The sequence below is a fragment of the Charadrius vociferus genome, unplaced genomic scaffold (genome assembly GCF_000708025.1).
Source record: "Charadrius vociferus isolate BGI_N301 unplaced genomic scaffold, ASM70802v2 scaffold65, whole genome shotgun sequence".
Classification (NCBI taxonomy): domain Eukaryota; kingdom Metazoa; phylum Chordata; class Aves; order Charadriiformes; family Charadriidae; genus Charadrius; species Charadrius vociferus.
Genome location: NW_009649293.1, coordinates 358,871 through 371,682, shown reverse-complemented (window position 1 = coordinate 371,682; position 12,812 = coordinate 358,871). Strand labels below are relative to the sequence as shown.

Genomic DNA, 12,812 nt, shown 5'->3' with positions numbered 1-12,812 from the left:
AAAACCACATAAAGGAACACTCAAGTTGTGGAATAATTAAGCAAGCAGAATGTGGGACTCGTTCATTTTAGCAGATATTCCAAAGAATATTGTTCCACCTAATACAACAATTTAGCTGAAACAATAGTGACATAATTGACAAAATTACATAATAATTACAGTGCTTTAGAGTGAGCTATATTAAGGTATGACTCATCACTCAATACATAAGAAGGTACAGAACTACGTCAAATCCAGCAGTGCAGTGCAGTATAGTGTAGCTGCAGCCAAAAATGAAAGTTAAAATCAGCAATCTTTTGTTAATAAGTGAGGGGAGGAGTGGAATTAATGGAAAGTATGACTATGAATTTTGTTTTACTTTAATGAATTAAATTTCAAAAGTGACAAGGAATAATTGCACAATTACAATTAAGATTTACATCTTTTTTAGAAAAATATTTAATACATTTTACTATTTGAACCTCACACTTCCTCTGGCAATACTTGTAATAGTTTGCTTTATTGAAAAGGGAGAACTATTCCACTCCTCAGTTGGAGAAATGATTGGTGAAGTGGAAAAGCAATGATGGAATTTCCTGAGATAATTATATTTTTTTATTAGAATACTTTATCAGTGATCATTTTGAAAGAAAAGCTGCACAGTGTAACAATCAAGCATAAAACACATAACTTCCCATGAAACGTTTTGAATGATTTTCTCTAATAAAATTAGATTTAAAATAATTCCTTTAAAAACTGCAGAGGCTGAATATATGTATGTTGGACAAAACTATTGAAAATTTCTTCCTTGAATAAGCTTTACTTGTTATGCCAAAGATATATATTCCTTGTATCATTTTCCTATCTGTTAATAATTTCCTTGGTAATAAACATAGTTCCAGTTAAAGATATTGTTCAACAGCAAAATTATACATCATTACCAAAGTTACTATGCTAAGCTTTTTCTATCAAAAAGTGTCATGGTTTGTACTCACCAGGTGTAAAATTATACCGAGCAGAAAACCCGATAGATTCCAGCTCACCATCAGCAAAAAATTTAATCCATAGGAATCTGCCACTGGATTTTATCATAGGTGGATTTTGCTGTCCACAGAAACGTCCAATGATTGGGGAAAAGCCAAAAGGTCCATCTCGTACTTCAATATGATCAAATTTACACTCCCAAGAAGGCTCTATGGAATACTTTTCATCAAAGTGTAGTTCAATGCATTGTCTAGGAGCAGCTGGAAATGAAAAGAAAATAATTTTTATTATTTTCTAAACCAAGACCCTTCAAACCTTAACCTAAAGTAAATCAAATGTATCAATTTTGTATGCATCTTAAAGTTTTGCTATAAATTTTTTTTGAAAATTAGTACATCTATATTTTTATAGATTTCACCCCCACCGGCTTACTTGTCTATTCTTCTCCTTTAAAAAAGTGCTCATGACAGCAGTTCTTAGCAAAATTAAGAGAGACATCTATGATGTAAGCAAAATACAATTTAGGAACAAAGGGTTCAAACACAAAATCTTTCTAAGAAACTTATGCATCTGGAATAACAGGGTTTTCTTATATTGGGGGTGAGTGGGAAGAATGTTAATCAGAATACTTTTTTACCTAATGTTCACAAAGATGAAGAAAAAACTGATCAGAACTATGCTATAGTAAGAAGGACAAATTTTGTTCCTGTATGTATTGCAGTTAATGACAGGCTTAAGTGTAATTGCTTATACTCAGAATTACTTATCATCTCATTTGAAACATAAGGACAAGTGTAATGAATTCTCACTTAAGAAACTAGATAAGGAAGAAGCAAAATTAATGTCTAACCAAAGAGCAAACAATATTCTACTGAAAACCTCTAAGAAACTTCATAGTGGTCACTTAACTAGACATAAAATACATCTTTATTCATAGACACTAAGGCTAGCAGCAGCCAGAATGAGCTCTGAAACTAATATTCCCTGGCATGTTCTGTATAAGGCAAAATAGTTACTGGTTGAAGTACAGTATTTTCTTAAAAGGAGAAAAAAAAACCCACGGTTTTGTCTACCAATTTTAAGAGCTGCAGCGTCACTGGGGTGTGCTGTTCCTCTACTTAAACCTGTCCATGGCAAAAAATGTATGCCTTCAGTGTATAGATCGTGGTGCGGTATAGACTTTAATTGACAAAACCATCTGCAAAGACAAGAGTTTGTTGCGTCAGTGCATGCTCTGCCTCTCATGGAATCGTGTCCTACACTTTACGCTTATTAGAAGAGGTTGAAATTATTTTGAGTTTTGTCTGAGTTATCATTCTTTTCACAATAAAACATGAAAGATCAAACTCCGAGCTAAGCGCATAAGCTTAACATGGAAACTGCTGCCACTCCAGCAGTCAGTACCCATCCATTTCTTTCCTCAGGAATAATAGGAAAAATACCAGTGTGACTGGAACCTAGATCTTGTATGTATTTTGAAATGTTTTAAAGTGGAGTTGTTGGGATGAGCTCACTACTTACTTAAGAAGAGACACTATTTAAAATGAACTAAATAAGCAGACATTAGGTAAATCTTAAAATCTTTACATAAGAGCACACAGTCAGATCCCACTTAGAACTATTTCATGTAAACAAATACATCCTCAGTTTATGAGAAGCATTGAAGAAGTAAGTTAATAACACAGGTTATTCAAGAAGAAAGATTATTTTAATAGCTTTACATTCAACGTTAATATAATTGGGTGATTCGTGTTTATTGAAATATTTATTTTAGCGCAGGAAAGAAACCTTACCTACTGTTCTCAATTTGAAGAAATACGCATTTAGGAAAGTACTTATGATTGGCTTGTTGTTATTTATACCAATTTATAGGAAATTTGTGATCTTTGTGCTCATACAAATTCAATAGCAAAATCAAACCCTAAAACTTTACATATATTTGAACAAAACTCACAGCCCATGGAAATGAAACTACATTGAAAGTGTGAAAAAAACTTACAAAATTAAAATCAGATAATAAAGCTCATAAAGAAGATCTTATTAATGCTATTCTTGGTGAGGTCTGAAGACCAAAGTAGATCTTTTAGATTATAGTGAAAGACTGAATAACTGGAAGACATCATTGATTAATTTTATTCAAACGTTTCTACTCTTGACTTCACATGTTTATAACAAATATTGATTTGAACTTAACTAAGCAACAGTAGGGCAGAAGAAAGCAATCAACACCTTTCAATCTGGGATTGTACTTTGTATGCTCTTATGCCATTTAAGGAGATTTGTTGAGAACTACTCATCTTTCAGCTAGGGACTGCAGAGTCAGGTATCAGAAACTCCATCCTGGCAACGCTTTAGGTCATCTTAAGAATGCTCATTAAGTCTTTAAAATCTTACATACTCAGTATTCAAATATTATGCTATTAACCTACCTAAGCTTTATTGTAATGTTTTAATGTTGGAAACTAGATATGAAGATGAATTCTAGTATTACTAGTGTCAGACAGCATCGTACCACAGTGTGTGTCTGCTCTGCTTTCCACGGAAACAAAGAGATACCTGCTTCAAAAATGGTCTGTGCCGTTGTTCTTTTTTATATACCATTAACATAACACATTTGTCCTTCATAAACTTCCTGTGTTAGGACTTCACTAATCCATTTCATACCAAGAGGAGGCTTACAAGTGCTGGCCCAAAGCTAAACCCTTAACAGATCTTCTCTGAATCCAAGACTTGTGTAATGCATGGTAAAAATGGGCAAGAGGACCCCATTGAGTTATAGGTGGGTCACCTGATATGATTTTGAACAGGAGCTTTAGAGCCATTTATAGCCTCAGTATAATACAAAAGGAGTCTGTGTGGGTAAAAGAGAATCAGGCCTGCAGAGTTACACATGAGATCTATTGACCCAGTGAAAGCACGGCCTAAAAAAAGGCTGCTCAAATTCCACAACCTCCATATAGCACTCTGAATCTCACATTGCAAACTATTTTTAGGCTCAGAATATTGCTATAGTTTACTTTTCTCTGCTTTTATTTATTTTTCAACAAAGTCAAGATGACACTTTTCCTAGTGAAGCTCAGCTCTTGCTAGAGGGTCAAAGAAAATCATATCAGCTCAAGGAGCATTCAAGAAAGCGTTTCTACTTTCCCCCAAAGCTCCCATGTGTAGAGGCTGCTCCACTTTAAGAATGGAGCGTTGACTATTTGTTAGCACCATTCCTCTGCTGCTAAATAAAACAAGGCCAGGGAATGAGTTTAGAGGCTGGACCACTGACTGTTCACTCTCTTCAAATGTTAAAATCACATCCTGGCATCATTTTGGCCATGACAGACATAACTGCCAAAACCCATTCTTAGGCATGACTTGGTGGTTTGCATCAGTCAAGGATCATTCACAGCAGGCAATTTGCATCTGTACTCTTGACTGGGAAGGCCAAAGGAGTTCATCTGTACATGTGTGATTGTGCCTGTCAGTCCTTAGGCCAGTGACTATTTCCTGACCTGTTTTAGGTATTATTATAAGTGCTGTCTGTCTCCCAACTTGCTCTGCAATCTAGTCCAAACAGGACGAGGTCCTTTCTCCTAACTCTCCCAAGGAATGCAACGCTTTGCGTTTCTGTAACTGTGAGGGCTGTGGTGATCACAAAAGATTGGGCAAAGGGAGGAAGGGGTGCTATACATGCATCCATGCACTTTTTCATCATGTGGTTTAAAACGCACCTTCATGCTTCATCTTGTATGATATTTAGAGTTAAAGGTTAAATGTTCGGGGTTTGTTTTTTTTTTTTTTTGTAATAATTTACCTATGAAACAAAATTATTCAAATCTTCCTGGAAATGACCATAAGGGATGAAAACACACAATTCAAACTCCCAACTTTAACTTTCTTTTAGAAAAAAGGTATTGTTTCGGACTTATACTCTGGCTTTAGCAAAGAGTTTCTCTGCCAAACACAAGCTAAAACAAGCAGGTATTTTCTAAATACACATCTTGTGCCACAGCTTTTGCGACAAAGTCTGTACAAATGTGGTCATGCTAAGACTTACTGAAATACAGTGAGAACAAGTCCAGAATAATGACTGATAATAATGTATGTATAACTACAGAAAAAAAAAAACAACCAAAACAAACAAACAAAAAGCCCAGAATATGCAGTTCTTCCAGACTGGACTGGAATCTGGCCATTTAATCAGAAAAGGATGGATGTAGTGGTCATTTCTGGTATCCTTATTCACAGGTAAAGCCCATTCACATCTTCAGAAATTTTTCTGTGGCTGCGATGTCAGGAAAAGTTGTTGTTAAGTCCAAATGAAATATATTGAGGTTGTCTCATAAAATTATTTTACTTCAAATCTTAAAAATCTTCCATATTTAGCTTCCAATTATCTTTCTTCAAAAACGTTTAATGCCATGGAAAGACTGCTTAATGCTTGCATGTCTTGTCATATTTTTCATCTAATTATCTTACACAACTGCTGTCTTGAGATTTTACATTCAATGAAAAAAAACAGCATTGGGTTCCAACTTGCGGTAGAAGAACAGTTGCAGCAAAAACACACAATTAAGGTTTTAATTCTGATCAGCCTCTAAGTCTGTGTAACTGACAGCTGAAGTTAAGCGAAAAATCTGTTTCAATTTACCAGACTGCATGGAAATGAGACATTGAACTCAACACCTACCCCCATCCATCCGAGCTGATACAGTACTAGTAGCTTTCAATAACCCTTGTTTTTTCTGGGTGTCCAGCTATTATTGATAAGAAAGCCACCCACAGCCCCCTTTTAAAAGAGGATTCTTTCTTTGTCTTGATGAAAACTTTTTGAACATAAAAATCACTGTGAAATACAAAAAGACTTTGAGCAGAGATTTTTCATACAGTGATATATGACTATTTTCTAACACGTGTGAAATACCTAGGATTGGAGTTTAATGGTCTTCAGTGAAAACATGGAAGATCTTCAAGAGAGCTAACTCTAAATGTCCACAAACAAGAAGTGGAAGATTTACTTCATATCTCCGAAAAACAATTCTGGTCCATACATAGATTTATAAATAAGCATTTAATTATTAAAAACTGAAGAATGTATTTCAAGTATTTCAAGTATTTCACTTAAGGATTTCCAAACCAACATATTTCCAAACCAAGATATATTGTGTAAAGTATGACTATCCCACTCCCCAAATATTTTTAGCACAAACAAAAGCCTTTGCTCCTACAAAATCTCCTGTACAAATTTCCTTTCGGAGCACACATGCCAAATTGTCTGCAGCCTGGCAAAGGCTGATTCTGCTACTGCTGTGGTTGTTCCAGGCAGCTGTGAATTTTGCCAGGTTAGAGTCATGAATATGAGAAACAAGGGTCAAATTTGGCCCAACAGGGAACTTAATGTGTACACTCAGCTATTTCCTATGTTTTATATATGCCTGAGAAGACTGAAATGAAAAACAAAAAAAAACCCCAAATTCTCAAGGCATTTTGAAAGGCAGATGGTATTCACCAGAAGCTCCTCTATAGCATAATTTTTGTACTGAGTCCATGACTTCTGGATGACCTAAAGGACTTCTTTTAGGAAGGCATCCAATCTGGACTTTAAAATTCCCAGTTGTTCCAATAGTTAATTATCATTATGACTAAAATAGAGGAAAAGAAAAAAAAAATAGGAAAAGCAAAAGAAACTTCTAGCTGTTTGATCTGCTTACGCCTTTGACTGCTAGGATAGAAGCTTCTTCAGTCAGAAATCCTCTTCTCTTTTAGAAACTCACAGTCTATGATCATGGCAATTTTTGCAAGCTCTTTTACTTCACCAAAGTAATTTTGAAATGATAAAAGGCTTGCATACATTCAAGACGAGCTACAGTATGGGGGGAAAAATCGTACCATGAGACAAAATTCAATATTATTACAACACTACATGCTGAGTCCTTACTGAAGTCCACTAGAGTCAGTAGGAATTGTCTTTGAGGGAAGCCATCAGAATTTGCCCTAGATTGTCTTTGACAGCAAAAAATGAAGTAAGCAGGCAGGAAGGAACCTGGTGATTCATATACGTATTTAAACTCACATCACAGAGCTGTCAGTATGGTATATGCAGTCCTGTTATGCGAAACTCTCTAAGACACACAAAGGAGAGACAGCAATGTGGGAACGCTATTACGGATCATACCGACAGTCTCTCTAGCTTGGTACTTGGTATTCAACAGCAGCCAGAAGCTATTTGAAGCATGTTGGAATCTTAATAATAAATATAGGAATAAGATGCATATAGAGACGTTTCTGGCTTATTCTAAAATTGAATAGATGTTTATGTCCTGGATTAGCAAGGGTTATCCACTCCGTAGATTGTTATCCTACCTCAGAGATATTGTTATTAATAAAACAATTAATCCTTTTTTTTGCAATCCTTTAACTTCAATAACGTATACCAACGAGTTCCACAAAATATGAAAGATGAGGGGAAAGGTTTTCACTTGCTATCCTTCCTTATAATTTTCTGCCATCTTTATATTTTGTAAGGAGAATAAATATGAACAAATAATTGTCTCTAATTTAGAAAATATTTTTGTTGTCATTGAGTGTTTCTCATTTTGCCTCTTTTGAAAACAGCCACTTTTAAATATATCGTTGCTCAGATACCTTACTATATGTCTGTTTATTTTTGTGACATATTTCAGACACTACTATTCCTGATCGTTTTAGAAGATAGAAATGGAAAGGGGAGATCAGAGCTGAAAACATTGCGCAATATGCGTTGTTCTCACCAAATTATATACTGATAGAGCTGCTGTCATCACGAATTTTAAAATATCCTGGTACAATCCAAACTGTTGATTATGGCTGGACAGGAAGCAGAAAATACCAGTGTCATAAGAAATTATGTGCAACTGGTTTTTGCCAGACTGATTTTTCCCAGATTGATTTTTCCCATAAAATATACCAGGAAGTCTGTTGAATTTGGATTGTTCCTTCTACTATACATTGCTCCAAACTTGTCAACATGGAATTTCATTTTCATCATAGAAGCAATTTGATTAAATCTTTCCTTCCTAAATTGTTCTTAGACATTTCCAATTTGAACTATTCTAAATCAGGCTATTTCAATAGCATATCTTGCCACTTTTCAGCATGTTAACTATATTTTTATAAGTACTGAAGTAATATAATAAAGACAAAGGTCTTTACAATAAAAGTCTTTCACGCACCTTCTTACTAAGATGAGGAGCACCTTATGGCCTGAGATACTGGACTAGGTTTGCAAAAATTGTTATCTTTTATTTCTTTTCCATAGCCTTTCTCTTTAGTGATAAAACACATCTGTGTTTCAGATCCTTAAAGATAAAATAGGCTTATGTCTTCCCAGTCTCATAGGAATAATAGAAAGATGATTTGATTAACAGATGCAAAAAGACCTGGATCTAACAATATCAGTGTGAAAAAATATAACACCAAGTAGTACATATTAAATGTACACATTCATCCTTCTTTTTTTCTTTTTATTTTTATTTTAAATCAATTACTAAACCATGAAAGAACTTAAATGTTTACCATAAGTCTGCTTAAATTCTGGACTCAAGAGGGAAGACTAGACAAGCATAAATTTTCTTTAAAGGGCTTGTTTGACTTCATGATTTATAATCACCTCTTTACTTCTGACTTCAGTCAGGTTACCTAGTACTAAAGTGGAATTCAGAGAACTCAGTCTTTTTGCTGTGATTTTTTTTTTTTCCTAACCAATACATACAACATTTACTACCCATCATTTCCCTGGAAGATTTTTATGAAATATATTTCTTTTAGCAACCCAGCACTAGATTTGGAAAGACAGACGAGTTTCTAGAAGTGCCTAGTGGGGAGTTCTAAAGCAGCTAATTGAATTTGAATTAGCTATACACCTTTGAAAATCTCTCTTGAAACTACCTGCATCTTTAGTAAAGTCAGTATTTCTATAATTCCTGGTTCCATCATTTGTAGCTAATAATTCTGTCCAACTAAGCATGAACAGAACAAGTGTCAGTGTTGTACTCTGCATGTAGTCACAACTCATGAATGAATCTTCTCAGTTCCAATGACTTACCCTTCTGTACCAGATTAATCTTTTCTGGTACTAAGATCTGACAGTATCTAACCTCTATTACTTTCCACAAATTCATTTTTACAACAATCCTTTCAACATCCTTTGCGCTAGGACTGATGAAAAGAAGCCACATAACTCACTTGTATACCTCTGCTTTTCTTACAGAACTTCCATGCCTGCAGCTGTCTACTCTTTAAAAACTGTGTCTTACAGCTGTTTGGTGTCAATGTTTATTCTTTTCTAGTTTGATTTTGGTTTTGTTTGTTGGTTTTTTTTTCATTTATTTTCATTTTTCGTGAATGCTTGGATGGAAAAGAATTTTTACACTCACTGTATGGATATTTTCTGTATGACTTTCTTTACTGTATTTCGCCTAGTTATGCTTGTCATCCCTGATTCAGTTGTGATAAGTTTAAAATACCTACATGAAAGTCAAAAGCATTTTCATTTCCTGTGTTCAGTTTTTAAACTAATTTTAAAATATTCTTTCTTCTGTCATATTACAGCATTTTAGGTTCTATTCATTCTCTGAATATCCTGAAATAAATTATACTGTGTTTATTACAAAGTGACTCATGAATACTTACCACCTGAACTAATTTATGAGTAATGTCAGGAAATAAATCAAATATTTTCCAGTATTTCTTAGTATGCTCTACAAAATGTTTAAATGTTTTACAAAAAAAAAAAAAAAAGAAAAAAAAAAAGAAAAAGATGTAGTGATAGAGCTTCTCTAAATTTTGTGTTTTGAAAAGATTTATCATGATCATACAGGCTTTACCTACTCTTCACACATAATAAAAGAAAACAAAGAAAACCCTCTTTTTTTAATACAATTAATGATAGAATATAAAAATTCTTTGACTGGTCACCTTCTATAATGTAGACGCACTCTCTGTCAGGAGGATACTTGTTGGGGTAATTGGGAGAAGTGAAGATGCCTCCCTCTGCATATTTTGTCCAAGTTCCACACTGAACTGGTTTCTGTCCTTCGGAAGGAGTTTGTTTCTCTGTGAAACAATCACATTAAGCATTATACAATTAGCTCACAAATTATTATGTCCCTATGACACTTAGAACTCTCTTACAGAAAAAAACAGTCCCTTCTGTCTGTGACCTCAGCTTTTTCTTCTGAGACTAAGAGTATGATCATTAACCTCGGGGAAAACGAGGCTGTTTTTCAGGTGTACAAACATATAATTTTTACTCAAAACATTTTTTTCAAAGCAGAGAAGAGGCTTGGATGTCTAGAGGGAGACATATTTATATTGCTTTTAAATAATAACCTTGTAGGGAAAGTACGTGCTCAAGAAGTGGGAGGCATGAGTTTCCCACTCCTATATCTCAAAAGGCTCAAGCATGTGCTCTGTCAGCAAGCTATGTGCCATAATACAGGAATACATCAGAGTTGCAAAATCAAGAAAAAAAACACAGAATTATGATAGAATATATGAATTGTTTTAAATGGGCAGAAGCTTGACTCTGTATTCATCACACAGAAATAGGGGGAGGAACCCCTGGATTTTGGTTCATAGATTATTTTTATCTTGCTGTTGGCTGTAAAATTAATAGATATCTCTGAGGCCAGAAATCGCAGCCCAGAACTTTCCTTCTCCTAGGTGAATCATCAGAGAGCAGACTCAGACCTTCTTGTTTGCTTTCTTCCTAGCCCTGAAACTCTTGTACTCCTTTCTGCACATTGGCAGAGCGCCTGGAGACAAAGGTCTGAGTCTCTTCAGGCTGAGGAAGATGAAGGATCATTTCCTGGGCATTATGCTTTAACAAGTAGGCTAAAAGAAGATGGATTGTTCAGAGAGAAAAATGCCTAAGCTGTATTAGAGGAAGGAAAGTAGGTTCTAGACCTCACACAGGTGTCTGAAGAGGACTCTTGTGTTTTGCTCTGAATGAGGTATCTATATCCAAGGAGTGTCCCATCTAACTTAAGCCTCTGATGCGCAGAGCCAAGTTCTTTGAGGCTTCCTCCTATGATCGACGGGCAGAGACAGGTACCTTCCAGGGATGATTTTAACCACCTGAGATCTGCCCTCTGCTCTGCAAGCATTTATCTTTCTTCCTGGTCTGTATCCAAGCTATGACATGGATCCTAATTTCATGAAGTGAATTTAGGCCTCCAGGCACTGAGCATTCAGAAGCATGCTGTGCTTAGCAACTCTCCCTGCTTGGCTCTCACCACACTAGGCATCCAACGCCTTTGAGAAACTCGTTCTATCCCCACCAGTTTCAGATTACGAATTCTACTTCAACACGCAAAAAGATCTTAAGAGTAGACAGCTCAATGCCCAAAACGAACAACCCAATTTGAAAGTGGGGGCACTTTACAGTCCTTAGTCAGGCTGAATCTTTAGTTAGATCAAGCTGTGCATCGGGTGACTAACTTGTTAAAAAAAAAGTACCACTGGATTTTTGTGTGTGTACAGGCACGCTAATACTCAAAACAAATGAGCAAAGGACAAGCACTGGAAGTAGGCGAACTACTAAAAATTTCAAGAACTAAACTAACAACTCAAATCCATAGGTTGGACTCTAATATAATGTCTGAAAAAATGTCTAAAGTTTACATACCTGTTCCTTTTTTGGTTGCCCCAGACAAATGTAGAATGATTAGACTTGCTACAACTGAAAGAGAAATATGCATTAGCTATCACAGCGCGATAGTGCCTGCAATCACATCAATTGTAATCATCTCTTACAAGAATACAAGTTAAATATAATTACTGTAAAAAAAAATGTTTCATGTTTACTTGCATCTTTAAATTGCACATTTTGTATAAACAAGGTTTTTTTGTGATCTGTCCTTGTAAGTATTTATCTTTGTAAAAGTATCCAAACAAAGAGGAGATCTTTTGGGTTTAAAACAAATTCCCCAGGCAGTGACATTTCCCTCCTATTTTTTTGTAATATTAGAAAAAAACAATTTATCAATATCTATTTATATAATCATACTTTGGGCCAGTAATAGGAAAAATGGCTGATTTTAACAGAGGGAGAAAATGCCTGCTAAGTTTCAGTGCCACTGGTCTCGCCTACATCTCTTGCTATGGCGTAATAAAATTTGAAAATGAGTACTGGGACGATGAAAGAAGTGAGGGGTTGGGTTCCTCACATCTATCAAAGCATTTGTAAATCCCCAGTGAAGTAAATTATTGTGTGTGCTTAACACTCTCATTAATCTAGTTTGTTTGACTTGTCAAGAGGATGCTGCTTTGTGCTGCAGTGAATCTGCAGCCCATTTTACAAAGAGAAATCTCCTATCTCCAACCATGATAGGACAGCTCTTGGGAACAAATGTGGTCTTTCTTAGACGGACTTTAACCTGGAGCTAATTCCTGAGTTTCCAAATATAACATTTTAACTAGAAAAGGCTAAGAGGCAAACATTTTGGCCAGTTGTAATGAGACTGCTTGGGAAGATCAGAGTGACTACGTAGCTACCTGATGAAGAAATCATGCACTGATTTTCTTGTCATGACCTGTATCCTCTTTGGCTATTGGAGAAAGTGGGATAGCAAGAGCAAAAGAGAACAGATCCATCAGTTCCTGGAGTGCTCGGGGTTTCGTCCCCAGCTAGTTTGGCGTTAAGCCCGGACATAGTGCCCAGACTGCACTAAAGTTAAAGTGGAGATGAAGTTGTGTGTTTATTCTGAGTATTTTGGATCGATCAGCTGCCATTTTTATTGTTGACTATGATGAGGAATTGATGGACCTGTGGTCTTTAACAAATATAGTCGAATGGCACACATTCCTCTTCTTATCCCCAA

General features: G+C 35.5%; 1 protein-coding gene across 1 annotated transcript in view; it reads right to left on the bottom strand.

Moving 5' to 3' along the window:
- Window positions 1-11,690, bottom strand: part of NETO1 (neuropilin (NRP) and tolloid (TLL)-like 1) — a 63,102-nt gene extending 51,412 nt beyond the window's left edge. The window contains exons 1-3 of the mRNA XM_009889073.1: window positions 11,618-11,690; window positions 9,907-10,044; window positions 975-1,223 (exon numbers count right to left, since the gene is read on the bottom strand). Of these exons, the coding sequence (XP_009887375.1) occupies window positions 975-1,223; window positions 9,907-10,044; window positions 11,618-11,690 (460 nt within the window). The remainder of the gene's footprint in view (window positions 1-974; window positions 1,224-9,906; window positions 10,045-11,617) is intronic.
- Between the last annotated feature and the right edge of the window lie 1,122 nt (window positions 11,691-12,812).